Below are 17,082 nucleotides of genomic sequence, written 5' to 3'. Positions count from 1 at the left end.
AAAACCAGTGTGACTATACATAACATGGATGAACTTCACAAACATAAACTCTGAACAAAAGAAGTCAGTTTCAAAAGAGTACATCTTTTATGATGCCACTGAGAAAGGAAAAATACAGACAAAAATAACTAAAATTTTTAAGAATACACATTTAAGTAGTAATTATACACAGAAAAGCAACGGGATCATTACCACAGAAGTCAGGATGCTGGATACTTTTGTTAAAGAAGGATAGCTTCTGGGATAATAGTTAGGTTTTGTTTCTTGAACTGGGTGGTGGTACATAGAAAATTGCTTTGTGGTAATTCATTGATGCATATAAATATGTAAATATTTGTATATTTTTGTTTTGAACACCTTTCTTTATGGATGCTATATTTCACAACAAAGGTTTAAAAATGTTTAAGGTAGACTTAAGCAAAACAAAATATGTGAAACTATCTAAAACATTTAAATTGTAATCTCACCTCTGGAAAATGTTTAGCATTAACAAACTGTGGTTCAGCTAAACTTCTTAAAAAACACTATAGTTTCTGACATAGAAAAAAGGGATATTGTGACACTCACTGTATTCTATACTGTGAATCCTGAGCTGGTTAGTGCCTAAAGAAGAGAAACAAATTGACCCCAGCAGGCAGAAAAACAAATGTATCAGACTAGCTTGGGTATAAAATAAAAAGACAGTAATGGTTCCGAGAGGCAGCACCCTCCCTCCATCTCCCTTCCCAAGCGAACACCAGGCCTATGACATTCTTCACTAGCGTGTCTTCTCTTGAGGACAGATAAAAATGTCACACACATATATACAAAATTCCTTTCAATAAAGAAATAAAACACTATCCCAAAAGAAAGAACTGAGAAGCAAATAATACTTCATTTTTCTGACACGACATTGTATACCCATCACTGAAAGCGTTAACCAAAAAAAAAATAGCCACTTACTTGATCAAGATTTGAAAGGCTGTTAGGATCCTGACTCAGACCTTGGTACTGTCCCCTGAGTCTGTCACCAGCAGCTATTTTCCTAAATTTCTTCAGATCAACAACATACAGTGCACTGGAGAAAGAAGATCATTTGTTATGACTATGGATTACAGCAGAAAAAGTAACTATTGAATAATGGAACAGGCCACTAGGCAAAAATTCTGGCTTCTTTTTGAAAAGGGGTATGTACTACTTCGAAGATGGCTAAGAAAGTCATTACAAATCCCAGGTTTTGCCACCACAAACTCAGTTTGTCACTGTTCCTTATTTAATTGCCTTCCAGAGGTAATAATCTCTGACAAAAGATTTCTAGCAAAATGTCAGCATATTAGATAATAAAAGCTATAGTAACCGCTAAATAATAGTTAGTCAAAGATATTCTGACGTCTTCAATGTTGCAGGGGGGAAAAAAAAGCCCACACAGTATTACCATTCTTTTTGACCATAAACATAGAGTGCAGTACTTGAAATTAACCACACCCCAACATTTATCTTTGTACGTACTGCTTCCTACCGGTCCCCTCACCCTCCAAATCTTCCAAATAACACTTTGACCAGAGAGGTAATGTAGTGCTCATTAGAAAAGCAACAAATGCATATAGGAAAATTTATCCTGTAGCAATACTGAAATATACAAAATAATGCATTTAATTACTTATGGCAACATTGTATGTCAAGCCAAAGATCATAAATGTAATAACATACATACTGTTACAACACTGATATGTAAATGTAAAAAGGAATAAGGTCTTTCGTATTGATATAGTAAGATCCAGTAGAAATATTAAGTAAAAAAAAAACAAAAAAATGCAAGGCACAAAACTGTAAATAGGATGGTATATTTTATATAAAAGAGAATTCATCTTCTGTGTAAAAAAGAATTCATAGTTGTTTATGTAAGAATCAAGAAACTCTGGAAGGGGGCCGGCCCAGTGGCTCAGGCAGTTAGAGCTCCGTGCTCCTAACTCTGAAGGCTGCCGGTTCAATTCCCACATGGGCCAGTGGGCTCTCGAATCACAAGGTTGCAAGTTCAATTCCTCGAGTCCCGCAAGGGATGGTGGGCAGCGCCCCCTGCAACTAAAATTGAACACAGGCACCTTGAGCTGAGCTGCCGCTGAGCTCCCGGATGGCTCAGTTGGTTGGAGCGCGTCCTCTCAACCACAAGGTTGCCGGTTCAACTCCCGCAAGGGATAGGGCTGTGCCCCCTGCAACTAACAACTGGCAACTGGACTGAAGCTGGAGCTGAGCTGCGCCCTCCACAACTAAGATTGAAAGGACAACTTGACTTGGAAAAAAGTCCTGGAAGTACACACTCTTCCCCAATGAAGTTCTGTTCCCCTTCCCCAATAAAATTTTAGAAAAAAAAAGGAAACTCTGGAAGGACAGATACAGTACGTAAATTAATAGCGGAGGTTATCTGTTGTGGGATGGGAACTAGGTGGAAGAGAGACAGAGTTGGGAAGATTTTTTTGACTTTGTATGTTTTATAATTTTTATTTATGAACCATATTAATGATTACTATTCACAGTTTTATTACACATTAATTTAAAAGAAAATAAAAAACCAGTGTTAGCTTTTTCAGTACCTGATATGATACTTTCGCCCAGCTAAGTGGCTGGCCCAGTACCCTGATTTCCAGAACCTGTAGCCATCCATTTCCCTTCGGCTATCACAGAAAGGAGTATAACCATAAGGGGCACCGTCCAAATTGAAATCTCTTAACTCTTTCAGATCTGTTCGGACAATCTGGAGAAAAGAAGATCACACATCTGTTGTTAGACAAGCATGCAGACAGCAGTTTCCTTAACACATAGAGCACCTCTCTGAGGGAGGGCATCAGGGAGTGCGGCTCTGTGGTTCGGGGCAGAGGTGATGCAGGAGGCCAATTCCCACCTGAATTCTAGGTTCTTCCACCGATTAGCTGAGTGCCTGCTGACTAACACGTGAGACACTTAGCCTAGTGCTTGGCACACAGTAGTCTAAATATTCGAAAAGAGCAGAAATAAAACAAATTTACATTGCTTAGCATCTTCGTGACTCAGTTTCCTCATCTGTAATATGGAGATCTCACAGGGTTGTTGGGAGGTTTACGTGAATTAATATATGGACAAATGTGAAACAATGTCTATTTTTAGTTTGTATGTGAAATGAATTAAGTAAGATGCAAAACTGCATACATGATATAACGACATCTGTAAAAGAGGCATAGAAAAAATATGAAAAGGAGTTATGTCAAATGCAAAATTTAAAAGTGATCACATCTGGGTGATACCTTTCCATATATTCTAAATAATGGAAAATGAGCATATACTTTTCCATAACTGGAAAAATAAAACCATTCCAAAAGGAAAAGGAAGCCTCACGCCTTTAACACAAACTATTGAAAGTGCCCTGGAAGAGCTTACCTGATCAGCATCCACAAACAAGAACTTGTCAACGACTAGTGGGAAGAGCACATCCAGGAAGAGGATCTTGTAACCCCAGATGATGCGTTGCTTTTCAGTCTGTTGATGAAGCCACCGGGGCCATTTGTACTGAACAAGCTCATATTGGAAATTGTATTTGTTTGCCATATAAGGTATAAACTCCTATTTTTAGACACACACACAAGGAACAACACACAATCATTTACTTTGATTAAGAAAACTGACTAGTTAATATAAGTAAACCAACATGATTATGACAAGTAAAACATTTACCGTAACAGTGGTCTAGTAAAAAAAAACTGACCCTGACTCACTTGTGACTACATAAAATACACAGAAACTTTTGTCAAATTTCTTTATGACTTCTGAGCACGACATGAAATGTGACATAAATCTTTAAGTGAAGGCTTTTACATAACTAATTTACGTGTGTGTGTGTGTTTAAGGGAAATGAACTTTAAGTTAATTTGTCTAAACTTGACCAGTAAAACATTGTTTCAACTTGATTTCAAGCCTTTCTCTCTGAGAGGTCTAAGCCAGGGAATGACATGACAAACCCAAACACTCTGAACAGATCTGCTGCCAGTAAGTCTTTCAAATTCTAAATACAAGTACCTTTAGGGGAGCAGAAGTGAATTACTTATCCAGCACAGATACTACTGAATACATGAAAAATGGTTTGTAATAGTAAATTCTACAGAACAACAAAAAGATGCAAATAAATCAATTTAGATGACAAATACTAACTGATGTAAATAAAGCAGAAAACTTTCCAAGTGTGATTTTTGTTTTACAGAGATGAAGCATTCCTTCCATAGATTACTGAGTAGTAATCATCTCCCTGCAAACCAGCACGGAGCTTTCTAAGTAGACAGGACATGCCACTCAAAGGAAAACAGTGGTATTTCATCAAAGCAGAAGATACAGACTCTCCTCCTCTGTTAGCCAAGCTTCAAACAGGACATAACTTTGTGTTCAATCTTGTAACAACTGCTCCCCCAAAATAGAACAGCCTGGAAGAGTAACTGACATAGAACTATGCAACTGAATCAGGGTAATTTAATAAAAGGAAGGTTTTTAAATTATACAGATAACATAGAATTATAAAAAGTATATTATACTACACATATCTCCTTAATAAGAAGGTTTTCCTCTTCCCTGAGGAACAAACCTTAAATGTGGGGGACAAATAATTCTTCAAGAACCAGAATTTCACAGGAGTCTTGGTATTCTTCAGTACTGATAACATCATTATGCTGTCAAAGAAAAGCAAATAATAATAATAATCTTCCAAAGCTCTTCAACCTCAACAAAATTAAGTAGAGTCAATTACGAGACTGCTAAATGTTTGTCACCGCAGAGCATACTCATGGCTCAATTAGGCAGAGACCCTCAGTAATGGAAAATGAAAACTGTACTTATTCCTTCTTACAACGTTATCACTGAATGAGAAAGAAGGAGTATTTCTCACCTGTAAAAATATACCTACTGATAAAGGCAAATGTTTTAATTATGTCACATGTTTAAATAAACTGCTTCATGAACTGATTAATTATTATACAAATGAATAACAGAGGTTGTGGTTAACTGGTTGTGGTTAACATCACGCTAAAAAGAAAACCTGGAAAGCCACAGCCACTCCGTAGAACTGCCCAGCCCCCCCAACCTGTACTGGAGACCCCTGCCAAGGAGAAGAGCGGGGACTGGTAAGGGGGCAGCAGGTAGTTACAGTTTCAGGATTCCTTACTTTGAAAACAACAAAAACACATTTTGGGTCAAGGAATTTAATTGAGTTCAGTTGTTACTAACCTCTGACATTGCTATTTTAGATCAGATATTATTTCTTGGAAATACGAGGTCTAAAACATAAGTAAAATGACATTCTGAATTATTTGCTACACTCCTGATTTGTAGTGGGAAATGAAAAGTAACTGGAACCTGGCACTGGGAACGTCACTACCAGGTCCGGGCACCGTCCTGATCACTGACCACAGGGCCCGAGGCCTCTCCCTGGGATCATTATGGCACCAGTGCACCCCTGTGGCCTCTTCTGGACCGACTGTGTGACCTCCCGGGAGTCCCTTCACCCCGAACAGAGGTGTTTTTCTATGAGAATTAAGATGTCCCCGGCTCTAAAATCCTGAGTCTTTAGAAGGCAGGTCTATGGCCCTATTCTACTTCTGTTCTCTGTGGTAACCTAATCTGTGGTCTAAATAAACACCACTATGTATAATGTGTGCACAGTGATAGTAAAGCTTTATAGTCTTGGAATAACCACAGATGCATTTAATACAAGCTTAACTTCATGCTGTCGGCCAGATTAAAACAAATACAATTATATGTGGTAATCCACTCACAACCCTCAGAGTGCTTCAAATAGACACAAGTATAATGGGCAGAATCCCATAAAACATTTACTCTCGAAATAAGAATACTGTGACAAATTCATTCATATATATTGAAATAATCAATGCGACTAACCGAAGAAATCGTTCATAGAGATGACCAGATGCAACAGAGAAGATATTAATTATGTCATCTTTATCTTGTTTCACTTCCTCAGTGTTCTGTCCTCCAGTGAAGCCCCTAAATAATAATCAAGGGAAACATAAGCACATGTGAAATGCTGATGCAGACACATGGCCCTTTAAGAGAAGCAGAGATGATGTTTCCCCACTCCCCTTCCTCCCCTGGAGGGCGATGCAGGGGCAGCTGCCACAGAGCCTCCCTGAAACCTGGGGAGAGCACAAGCCCAGCACAACCACCCATGGGACAATGCAAGGATGCTGCCAGCAGGGCACCGTGCAGCTCTGGGAACAGACTGAACATAGGCTAGCTAGTCCACAGAACGCAGTCCGTCCAAAGGAAAGTAACTGGGCCATCACCAGTCAGCCCTCCGAAGGGCAGGCACGAGCCAACAAAAGCCAAGAAGTATGGAACAGAAGTAACCACACTGAGGAGACATTAACTTCTTTTAGTCCGTCAGTGGTAAATACTCATTTGTGCTAAGTGTAAGTGCATCTTTTGGCTGCACAGAGCAGAATCTGAAAGGCACAGGACAGAATTACTATACTGAAAAGAAGGGAGGGATAGTGCTTGTATCTCCGTTTTTCCCAAAAATATTACTTTTTTTTTTGAAGCCTATTTACCATTTGAAGGAGTCCCAAAATCCAGATTCATTCTCATTGGTTCCGTCGCTCAGCAGGTCTTCATTCACCATGTCCGCTTTCTTCTGAACCTGCCATCGTATGGGATCAGCTTATTCCTCCCACTGGGCTAGGCGTTAAACTGACCTAATCAGATGTCCCCTGTGAGTACTGCCAACACTGGAGGGTCAATTCTCACACCAGCAGGTACGACCCACCCGGAGGCTGGACATCTGCATAGAAGCATCTTTATCATATCACATAAAACCTTAAGTGAGAAGACACCAACCTCCTTTAATCAGACAATAGCTGTTTTCAGTTTTAAAAATGGGCAAAGAACCTCAAATTCAACTGTGTAGGAAATGTAGTCTGAGTAAAAATAGAACAACAGTTCACCAAGCTAACAGCTAGTTCTAGGTAAAAAGCGCAGGAAGGAGTCATTTAATGTCATAGCCTTTTTCAGGATTTACTAAGACAAAGACAGGGTGCTTTTTCTCTACAGCATAGGGACCATTTCCCTGCTCCACCATGTGTGGCCTGCTTTAGATTTTACTGTGTACAGATTACAGGCAGACTCAGAGACACGGGGTTCAGTTCCAGACACTGCAATAAAGCAAGCAGCTCAATGAAGCTAGATGGCATCCTTTTGCTGGTGCAGAGTCTTTCCTTCAATTTGAAGTGCAATAAAAAGGAGTGCCTGCACTTACACCGTAACAACTTTCACTTGAATTTAAGGCAACAAGAACTTTAAAATTCTGAGACTAGGAAATAGAAGTGAGAAGAAATTAAACAGGGCTACCATTCACCATTGTTGCTGAAATCTCCATTGGCATGCTCTCCAATTGTCTGAGAATAAAGTCATTGCTAATAGTGGAATTGTGGCTATACAAGCAGCACGTTATCTATGAGAACATTCTATCTAAAATGAGACTTGTACTGCTGAGATTATCTAAAAGGTGCTCACCCTCAGTTGAAGAAAGCCACAAATGCATATTTACAGAAGACATTTTGCATTTAAAGCAGCATTCCTATAAGCACCAGAGTAAAATTCCAAAGGTGAATTGAAGTCTTGGATTTGTTTCTGGCCCCTCAGCTTTACTGAGATGTAACTGACAAATAACAGTGTATAAATTTAAGATATACGATGTGTTGACTTTGTGTACAAATGTATTGTGAAATGAATATTACAATAAGGCATGATGACGGAAGGAAACATATCCATCAACTCACATATTATAGTTTGGGGCTGGTTTCAAGATACATATTTTTGGATAATAGCTACCAAATACCAGAATACTGCCACTTTTACCAGCTAGAAAAGAGTGGCTGCTTTAACATCCCAAACTCACCTTCACTTTAATAATTTTGCTCTTGAAGTTATTGAGGACAACAACAACTTCATCAGCCTCAGGTGGAGAATCTGTACCGTCATGGCTGAGAGGAAAAGAAAGGGAGTCTGTAAGGCAGATACTACAAATCACAGTAAATGATCTGAAATCAATCCACCATATCGGTTCATCATTTTATCACAGAGGTGTTTTTCAGAACAAATTATTTTTCCACGACCTGGAAGAAACCCCTTCAAGCTACGCAAAAGCACTGGCCAAAATCTCTACGCTTTAAACACTGATCCTTCCAGTCAGCCACAGTCCAAACTTCCCGTCTGAGTCCCTCTGAAAAGACCTTCATAGCGTGAGAGGGTCACGGTGCTGAAGCGCAGGCCGAGCACTTGCCCAGCATCTGTAATCACGAGGTCTAAGCCCAGCCCAGCACTGTGAGTAAAGGAGAGCCTGGGCCACGGGCCGCTCTGCAGTCATGGAAAGCACATCCCTTCTACTCCCTGTTGAATGAGCAGCACAGCATGGCTCTACTTCAGGCTCATAAGGACACCTGCTCTGTCCTTCTGCCCAGACGCACTTGACTAGCCACGCACCCATGCTCCGGCAGAAGAGAGCTAACAAGTTCTACCGGCAGGCAGACGGGGCAGAGGAGGGAAAGCAGTTCCCTACCAACTAACTGCAATGCTTACAATTTCCATCCACCAATTTTCAAGGTGTTGACTGCAGAAAGACATGACAAAATATGAATTCACTGTCATCTCACAGAGAGCACAGTTCTCCGGCAAAGGGAAGATTCTGATGGGGAAGCCCATGAGACACTCCAAAGGCTGGGAGTACCCAGTGGGAAGCACAGGAGGCAGGGAGCTCTAGAGAGCAGGAAGAGAGGAGAGTCCCACACTCCTAGGGAGTGGGGACAATGGCCAGGGAACAGGCACACAGAAGGAACAGGGTTTAAAAGGACAACAGATACACTGCTTATGATAGTTAAAATTCTGTAAACCCTATTTGGGGAGAGCATTACTTAGAGGAGAACCAACTGCTTACAATAAAGATATCATTATAATACAAGCGTCCTCTATTTCCTGAGTAAGAAATATACATGGAAAAAAACAAAGTGTCCTTCGATAGATGACTGGATAAAGAAGTTGTGGTATGTATACACAATGGAATACTATTCTGCCATAAGAAAAGATGAAATAGGGCCATTTGTAACAACATAGACAGAACTTGAGATTATTATGCTAAGTGAAATAAGTCAAACAGAAAAAGTCAAGAGCCATATGATTTCACTGGTATGTGGGATATAAAACTGAAAACAACAAAGGAACAAGACAAACAAATAAAGAAACAAAAACTAACAGACACAGACAATAGTTTAGTGGTTACCAGAGGGTAAGTGCGGAGGGGGGTGGTAGATGAGGATAGAAGGGATCAAATACATGGTGATGGAAGGAGAACTGACTCTGGGTGGTGAACACACAATGTGATATATAGATGATGTAATACGGAATTGTACACTTGAAACCCATGTAACTTTACTAACCATTGTCACCCCACTAAACTTTAATTAAAAAGAAAGAAAAACATGCAAGAATTCATACTGCTTTCACCTATGTCAGAGCTAAGAAGAGGATACAACAGAGGGTGTTTAACCAAACCCTAATGGAAATCATTCCCTAAATACATCACATGAAGTCTTTTCACGTAGCCTAAAGCTAATTTAAACTGCATTAGACAGAATTTAGACCACACCTTTTTAAAGGGTAGTGTAATTTTTTTACCTATTAATAATAGTCATTTGTAGCAAACCTTGAAACAAAACCCTGACCTCTGATGACATGCTCTGGGAGTGACACAGGCCAGGAAGGACCAGCATGAGTACCAAAGTGTCACGACTGAAATTCACAGGCACTGTACACCTGCAGTGCACTCCGAGGCGGGAAATGTATCGTCCGGGGAGAAAAGTCGGACTGTCCTTCATTTCCTTCCTCCTTTCTTAAAATGACTCAGCTTCTCATCTGCCTATGGTTTTCATCACAGTGACAGATGATTTGATTCTAGGATACTGGTAGCAGAAAGGGATGATTAAAAAGTGAAACTTCACTATACTTACTAGTATTTTAGTGCTTATTACCCAATTACACCCTGCCCATTCTTCCATGTTTAATTTCCTGGAAAAGCATTGTTTCATCACACATACATTTACAAATTAAATTCTTATTCCCTGGCCCACTGCCAGTGTAGTAGTCAATTTGAGCTGATTTTCAGAGCAAAATGTTCTGAAAAAAATGCACCTGCATCACCTAATCCTACCTGTAGATCCTATAAATATCTTCAGAACGTCCCTTCCTTAGTCTGAGAATCCAAGCTCCTGGGTTGGCTTTTAACTGAAAGTAACCCTAGGATAAGAAGAAAAGACAAATTTTAGTTTTCTTTGAAATATCAAAATGCTATTTCTAAGAGGCAGTTACTTCTTTTTCTGAAATATCAGTTACCTACATTCTAAATAAGTTAACAAATCAGTGCAACTCTTTAAAAAAATCTACACATTAGAAACACTAGCAAAATATGCCAGTCGAGCCGAGAATCCTGCCCGCCAGCTATACTTAAGGGAAGAATCAGCACGTGATGTGAGTGAGCTGCAAACCAACAAAAAGAACAGTGCTGTATCTCACATGCAATGCACTTCCAGGGGCCAGTTAGTTCAGAGCAGAATATTCTAGCATGTTTTCTTTTAAGGTGACATGTAATTACAATTGTAAGTTTAACTAAACTGAGGACCTTTATATTGACCCAATTCAGTCCCTCATGCATTTTCATCTCGCTCGTGTGCAGAATGCCAGCTGCTCCATCACAAATGGGAGCGCCCACAGCAACACAACTCAGTATCACCATCAGAAGCCCTGGTGATTTACCAGATTGGCCATAACAATGGTGTCCACGATGACTGGGTTGGCTGAAGTTCCTAATGTAAACTGCAGTCCTCGCGGGGGCTGGCCAGTGGTGACGTCATAGCAGTGACCTTCCAGTAAGAGGTACTCCAGCTCATACTCAGCAGCCACAACGCCGTCCACCTGCAACACCACAATTAAGTCACTTGAAGACTACTCAGCAATAAAAAGAAACAAACTATATGCAACCACATGGATGAATTTCACACATTATGCAAAGTGAATGAAACCAGACATAAAGGGCTACATACTGCATGATCACATTTGTAAGAAATTCAAGAAAAGGCAAAAGTATAGTGACAGAGGGAAGATCAGCAGTTGCCTGAGGCCACAAGTGGGGAAGGATGATGCCTGCAAAGGGGCATAGAGAACTTTTGGGGGTGATGGAATGCTCTGTATCTTAATTGCGCTGGTGATTAACAACTGTATACAATTTTTAAAACTCAGGTGGGTTGAAAAGAGAGTCAGGAAAAAAAGGACACATAGAAAACAATAAGGAAGTTATTCCAAAAGTACAGATGAGAAGATAAGACTCTCATCTAGGAAGGTAGCATTGGGAAAAGCATATAAAATAAACTGCGTAATGAATGAATAGATCTAAAAGCTAAATAATGGAAAAGATAGAAAAGACAGTCCTACAAGGATTACTTTCCATGAGACAACAGAGAAACAATGAGAAAGACCCAAGAAACATCAAAGGAAAATGCAAATTCATTTTGGTCTTTAGAATATAGCTGAAAATATTGCTGTTCTAAATGTCAATGTTTAAAATGTACTTAATGGCTTCACATGGCATAAAACCACTCATGTTTTACAACAACTGCCCAAATTATTACTGATTCTTTGTAGAAAATACGCTATAACTACAATTCTTGGGGGAGCTTAGATTTAGCTAATTAAAGCCTAGTTCAGACTTGGTTTGTGACTCTAGCTACTGCTAATTATGCACTATTTGGAACTGCATATGGTACTGCAATGCTAGATTCCACAAGTATAATGAATAATAAGAGCTAAGAGGTAGCCTCCACCTGTTCTCCAAGCCTCGGGCTCTGTATTTACAGTGGACTGCAGAGAAACTGGAAGGGACCTAAGAAAGAGCAGCAAAAGCTCTCAAGATATAGAAAGCACCCTGCTTTGCATCTGATTCTGGACTTCCTTGCACTGTTCTTTAGTGTTTTTTGTAGCCATTTTATAATCTTTTCAACAAAAGTTGGTTCCTCAAGGGCAACGATTGTATTTCCTAAAAATATGGTGGACAGGACTAGGGTGGGGAGTAAGGTAAGCGTGAACACACACACACACACACACACACACACACAAATATACTCCCCTAACTTAGTACTTAAAGGGTCCTTAAAGAAACTAGAGTTATTTAACTTAATAAAAAGAATGCTGAGAAATCCTTTGGTAACTATTTTTAAGTTCCTGGTTTCCCAATTCCCAAAACAACAGAATCAGGAAACAAGCTTCAAGTGTAGCAAGAGATATTTAGGGTAGACACAGAGACAAATGTCTTAAAAAAGAAGGAGGCTCTGAGAAGCTTTAAGCTCCTTGAAAGTAAAGACCATGTCTTTTAATTCCTTTGTTAATACACTCTGAGCTACGTACAAGAGAGTGAGGGCTGTGAAGAGACGTCAGTGAAATTACACTTGTGAGCTCTCTATCTTTGAAAACGGATTAGGAAAAAAGGATCACTTACCTTAATGACTCAGAATACAGTTATATGGAAATTAATGAAATATAGACAAGATGGAGAAAAATCAATGAGCGAAAAACTGGTTCTTCAAACATATCAACAAATTGACAAGCTTTTAGGTAGATGACCAGGAAAAAAGAAAGAAGAGCTAAGTTACTGAAATCAGCAAGGAAAAAGAAGACATTACTACTGAACTTAGACTATAAGAAAATGCTATAAATTACTGTATGTCAACAAATTAGAAAACCTACATGGAATAGATAAATTCCTAAGATACAAAAAACTCTGGAAATTCACTTAAAATGAAACAGAATATCTAAATAGACCTATAACAAGAGATTGAATTAGCACTTTTTTAAATTTCCCAATTAGGCAAGAAAATTAAAGATACCCAGTTTGAAAAGAAAGAACTACCTCTGTTTACAGATGACATGATATTGTATATAGGCTTGTATACTAAGAACTACAAAACACTGTTGAAAGAAATTAAAGACCTAAATAAATGGAAAGACATCCCATATTCATGAATCAGAACTCTATATATATTATTGATGGTAACTCTCCAAATTGACTAGGGATTAAATGAAATTCCTGTAAAATCCCATCAGCCTTTGATGCAGATACTAAGAAACTGGTTTCAAAATGCAAAGAACCCAGAATAGCCAAAACGATCTTGAAAAAGAAAAATGAAACTGGAAAAGTCACACATACCAATTTCAAAACTCCCTACAAAGCTACAGTAGGGAGCTTTGACAAGACAGTGTGGTGCTGGCCTAAGGACAGACACAGAGCTCAAGGGGACAGAATTGACAGCCTAGAATTAAACATTCATAATTAGCGTTAACTGATCAACAAAAGTGCCAAGGCCATTTAATGGGGAAAGAACAAGTCTTTTCAACAAATGGTGCTGGGACAGCTGGATATCCACTCAAAGAATAAAGCTGGAACTCTGTCTCACGTCATATACAAAAATTAACTCAAAATGAATTAAAGACTTAAATGTAAGAGTTTAAAATTGTGAAAGTCTTAGAAGAAAACATAGAAGCAAATCTTTGTGACTTGAGATTAAATAATGGTTTCTTAGGTAGAACACTAAAAGCACATGAAACAAAAGAATAAAATAGGTAAATTAGACTTCACCAAATTTGAAATGTTTGTGCTTCAAAGGACGTTATCCAGAAAGTGAAAAGACAACCCATGGAATGAAAGAGACTATTTGCCAATAATATACATGATTAGGGACTTGTACGCAGAATATATAAAGAACTCTTATAATTCAACAAAAAAACAAGCAAATTTTAAAAATACGCAAATGATTTAAACAGACATTTCTCCAAAGATGGTATTCAGATGGCCAATAAACACATGAAAAAATGCTTAACATCATTTGTCATAAGGGCGAATGCAAAATGGCACACTTTGGAAAATACCTCAGCGATCCCTCAAAATGTCAGAGAATTACCATATGATCTAGCAATCCCACTCCTAAGTATATACCCAAGAGAAATAAAAGTATATCTCCTAAACCCTGTACATGAATGTTCACAGCAACAATATGCATAACAGCCAAAAGTAGAAACAACCCAACTGTCTCGAACGGATAAATGGAATGTGGTATATCTATACTAGGGAAAAATCTGGCAAGAAAAAAGGAATTAAATACTAATACATGCTACAATATGGATGAATCTTGAAAATTTGTTAAGTGAAAGAAGGCAGTCATAAAACTATGTGATTCTACTTAGATGAAATCATAGAGACAGATAATAGATTGTGGCTGCCAGGAGGAAGGGGAGTGACTGCTCATGGGTACCGAGTTTCTTTCAGGGTGATGGAAGCATTCTAAAATTACACAGTGATGATGGCTGCACAACTCTGTAAATATATTAAAACTACAAAACTGTGCATTCTAAAAGGGTGAATTTTATGGTATGTGGATTAGATCTCAATGAAACTGTTATTTTTAAAAATACAATTATGCCCGAACATTGATGTCTGAAAAGCCTGCCTAGACTATGATCTAGTCTATCCAGTCAGAAACTATCATGACTACATTTTAAATAGGTTTTACACATGATTAGATAGTTGGAAGCAATGATCTTACCTCTTCTAAATAAATATTATCCAAATCATACGGCGTTCTGACAGACTCTACCATCCAACTCTCAGGTGTGTTCAGATTCAGAGTGAACAGAGGAGATTGTGGCATATCCAAAAATTTCGCTATTGGACCCTTAGCAAAGCTATTATCTGAAGTAAACAAAACCTCTGGTTCTAAGACGTAACGATAAAAGCTGAAATTAAAAAGAAAAATGTTAGCAGATGGGTACTAGATGTATCAGGGAGATTACTTCATAAATTACATAAATGTCTAACCACTGTGCTGTACACCTGATAATAATTTAAAATAATACTGAATGTTAACTGTAATTAAAAAAATAAATATAGATAGTCATGGGATGTAAAGTACAGCATAGAGAATATAGTCAATGGTATTGTGATATCTATATACGGTGTCAGAGTAGTAGACTTGGTGGGGTTATTACATTGTGAAGTGTATAAATGTTTAATCACTATGTTGTTTTGTACACCGGAAATTACTAATAATAAGAAAAAGAAAAATGTTCTTTTTCGAATACAATCACAGTCCTTGAGATTCCAGGCATCCACACAGGTAAACAACCGGCTTACAACAAACCAGATTTGGAAGAGTATCCTTCCAGACTGGGGAAGTGTTTGCAAACATCTCCTAAATGATAAGCCGTCCTGTGGTTGTTGAAGATGCAGGAGAAGAGCAGGAGGGACAGGACTGAGATGGAGGTTCCTCCTTCCTGTACTGTCATGGGTGCTGCTGTTGGGACCGCAAACATATCCTGGGCGCTTGCCTCCCTTCACTGACAAAAGCTCATTTTTCGCTTAAAAACAAAATCCTAAATAGTGATGGGTTCTCAAGCAAGCCCTAGAAACACTACATGCAAGTCTGAACTCTGCTCCTGCTCAGGGACGACGGTGGAACTTGGGAACCCTCTTGTCACTTCCAAACCTGTTTCAGTTCACTTAGGATGTAACGTACAGAATACAGGCACATTTGTAAATTAGGAATTTGCCAAGCCCCAACATGTGCTACACTATTAATTTAACTGTTTTTATATAACTTTTTCCATAAATGACCATTTCAAAGCTCAGAGAATATTCATCTAAGCCTGCCCTCCTTTTCAAGATATGCACAAATGAGCCTCAGCAAGCTTCTTCTGACAAACATATTCCAAATTGAAATAACTGCTCTTCTTCTAAGATGAAAAAGTAAAAGATCTTTCCTCAGCACAGCTGACTAGGTACCTTTAACAGCTATATTGGTCCAAATGTTCTAAACTTAGAGAACCGTGTAATTCTGACCCAAGAAAAGAAAGAAGAAAAGCACAAGGGCACGGATCTTGGGTTAATCCCACCGAAACACTCCCAGGCGCATATTAAGTTCGCAGAACTTCTGATGAGAGCAAAATTTAGCAAAACGAAATACTCAGTAAATGGTCTTTTCAAATGCAACATCCACCTATAAACCCATTTAATCCTTAACACTGAATATCAGCTTTCAGATTTAATACACTTTTTCAACTGTTGATTTCTTAAACAACTTTTGTTTTACCTTTTCAAAGGCATGTCAGAAAGTTTAGACTGGCAGTTCATAAATACTCTTAGATTCATGTTGATCAGCTGAGTTAAAACCTGAAAGAGCAAACCAAATGACAAAACAAATTTTTTCCTATACAGAAAATGACTGATATTTGAGACAAAATATTTACATTTTCTCTTCAGAAATTTACCGCATGATGCTGAGTTAACAGAGAGAATATTTCTTAATATCTCAAGAAAAGATACAAATATAGTAAGTGCCATAAAGTCTGCAATGGCACTTATGGAAAATTACAACTCTAGTGTACAATCTAAATCACACATATGGATCACATGACCAAAAACATGGGAAGTGGGTTACTAAAATCACTGTCCCCGTGTGTGTGAAGCAACAGACAGGTAATGCAGAGCTGTCTGCACAGGGAAATTCAAAAGATTCATCAGTGCAGGATACATACTACGGCATGGGGGGGGGGGGAGAATATATATGTGTGTGCATATATATATAGATATAGGTTAGATCTATAGATATAGATATATGTATATGTATCTCCACAAAAAAAGTTGATCATACTTCATTAAAACTGTCTTTAAAAAAATAAAACCAAAAAAAAAAAAAGAAAAGTTGGATCAACTGTTTTAGGCAGAGCTCTTGAAATTTTCTTAAAATTGTAGTATCTTATATATATCTAAAAGACATGCTACCAAAACATGCTAGTTACAAAACAGAAAAATGATAAAGCAGAATTCTTTTACTTTTTTACCTCTTCACCATTACAAATTAAAATATGGCATAAACAGATTTAATTCAGACATTTTGCTCTAAATAGGGTAATTTTTTTTCTTACTTATATGAGCTAACCAACCAAACCTGTACCAGCTAAGGTTATGAAGCTGTTTTCAGA

General features: G+C 38.3%; 1 protein-coding gene across 5 annotated transcripts in view; it reads right to left on the bottom strand.

Annotated features, from left to right (window-relative positions):
* UGGT1 (UDP-glucose glycoprotein glucosyltransferase 1) overlaps positions 1–17,082 on the bottom strand; it is a 124,887-nt gene that overhangs the window by 14,581 nt on the left and 93,224 nt on the right. For all 5 annotated transcript variants that reach the window (XM_019717989.2, XM_019717992.2, XM_019717991.2 and 2 more), the window contains 11 exons: positions 16,191–16,270; positions 14,649–14,838; positions 10,813–10,971; positions 10,211–10,296; positions 7,907–7,991; positions 6,561–6,649; positions 5,893–5,997; positions 4,583–4,667; positions 3,391–3,573; positions 2,571–2,731; positions 943–1,057 (listed from right to left, as the gene is read on the bottom strand). In XM_019717989.2, the coding sequence (XP_019573548.2) occupies positions 943–1,057; positions 2,571–2,731; positions 3,391–3,573; positions 4,583–4,667; positions 5,893–5,997; positions 6,561–6,649; positions 7,907–7,991; positions 10,211–10,296; positions 10,813–10,971; positions 14,649–14,838; positions 16,191–16,270 (1,338 nt within the window). The remainder of the gene's footprint in view (positions 1–942; positions 1,058–2,570; positions 2,732–3,390; positions 3,574–4,582; positions 4,668–5,892; positions 5,998–6,560; positions 6,650–7,906; positions 7,992–10,210; positions 10,297–10,812; positions 10,972–14,648; positions 14,839–16,190; positions 16,271–17,082) is intronic.

Source organism: Rhinolophus sinicus, linkage group LG01 (genome assembly GCF_036562045.2).
Source record: "Rhinolophus sinicus isolate RSC01 linkage group LG01, ASM3656204v1, whole genome shotgun sequence".
NCBI lineage: Eukaryota > Metazoa > Chordata > Mammalia > Chiroptera > Rhinolophidae > Rhinolophus > Rhinolophus sinicus.
This window is presented reverse-complemented; position numbering and strand designations above follow the sequence as displayed.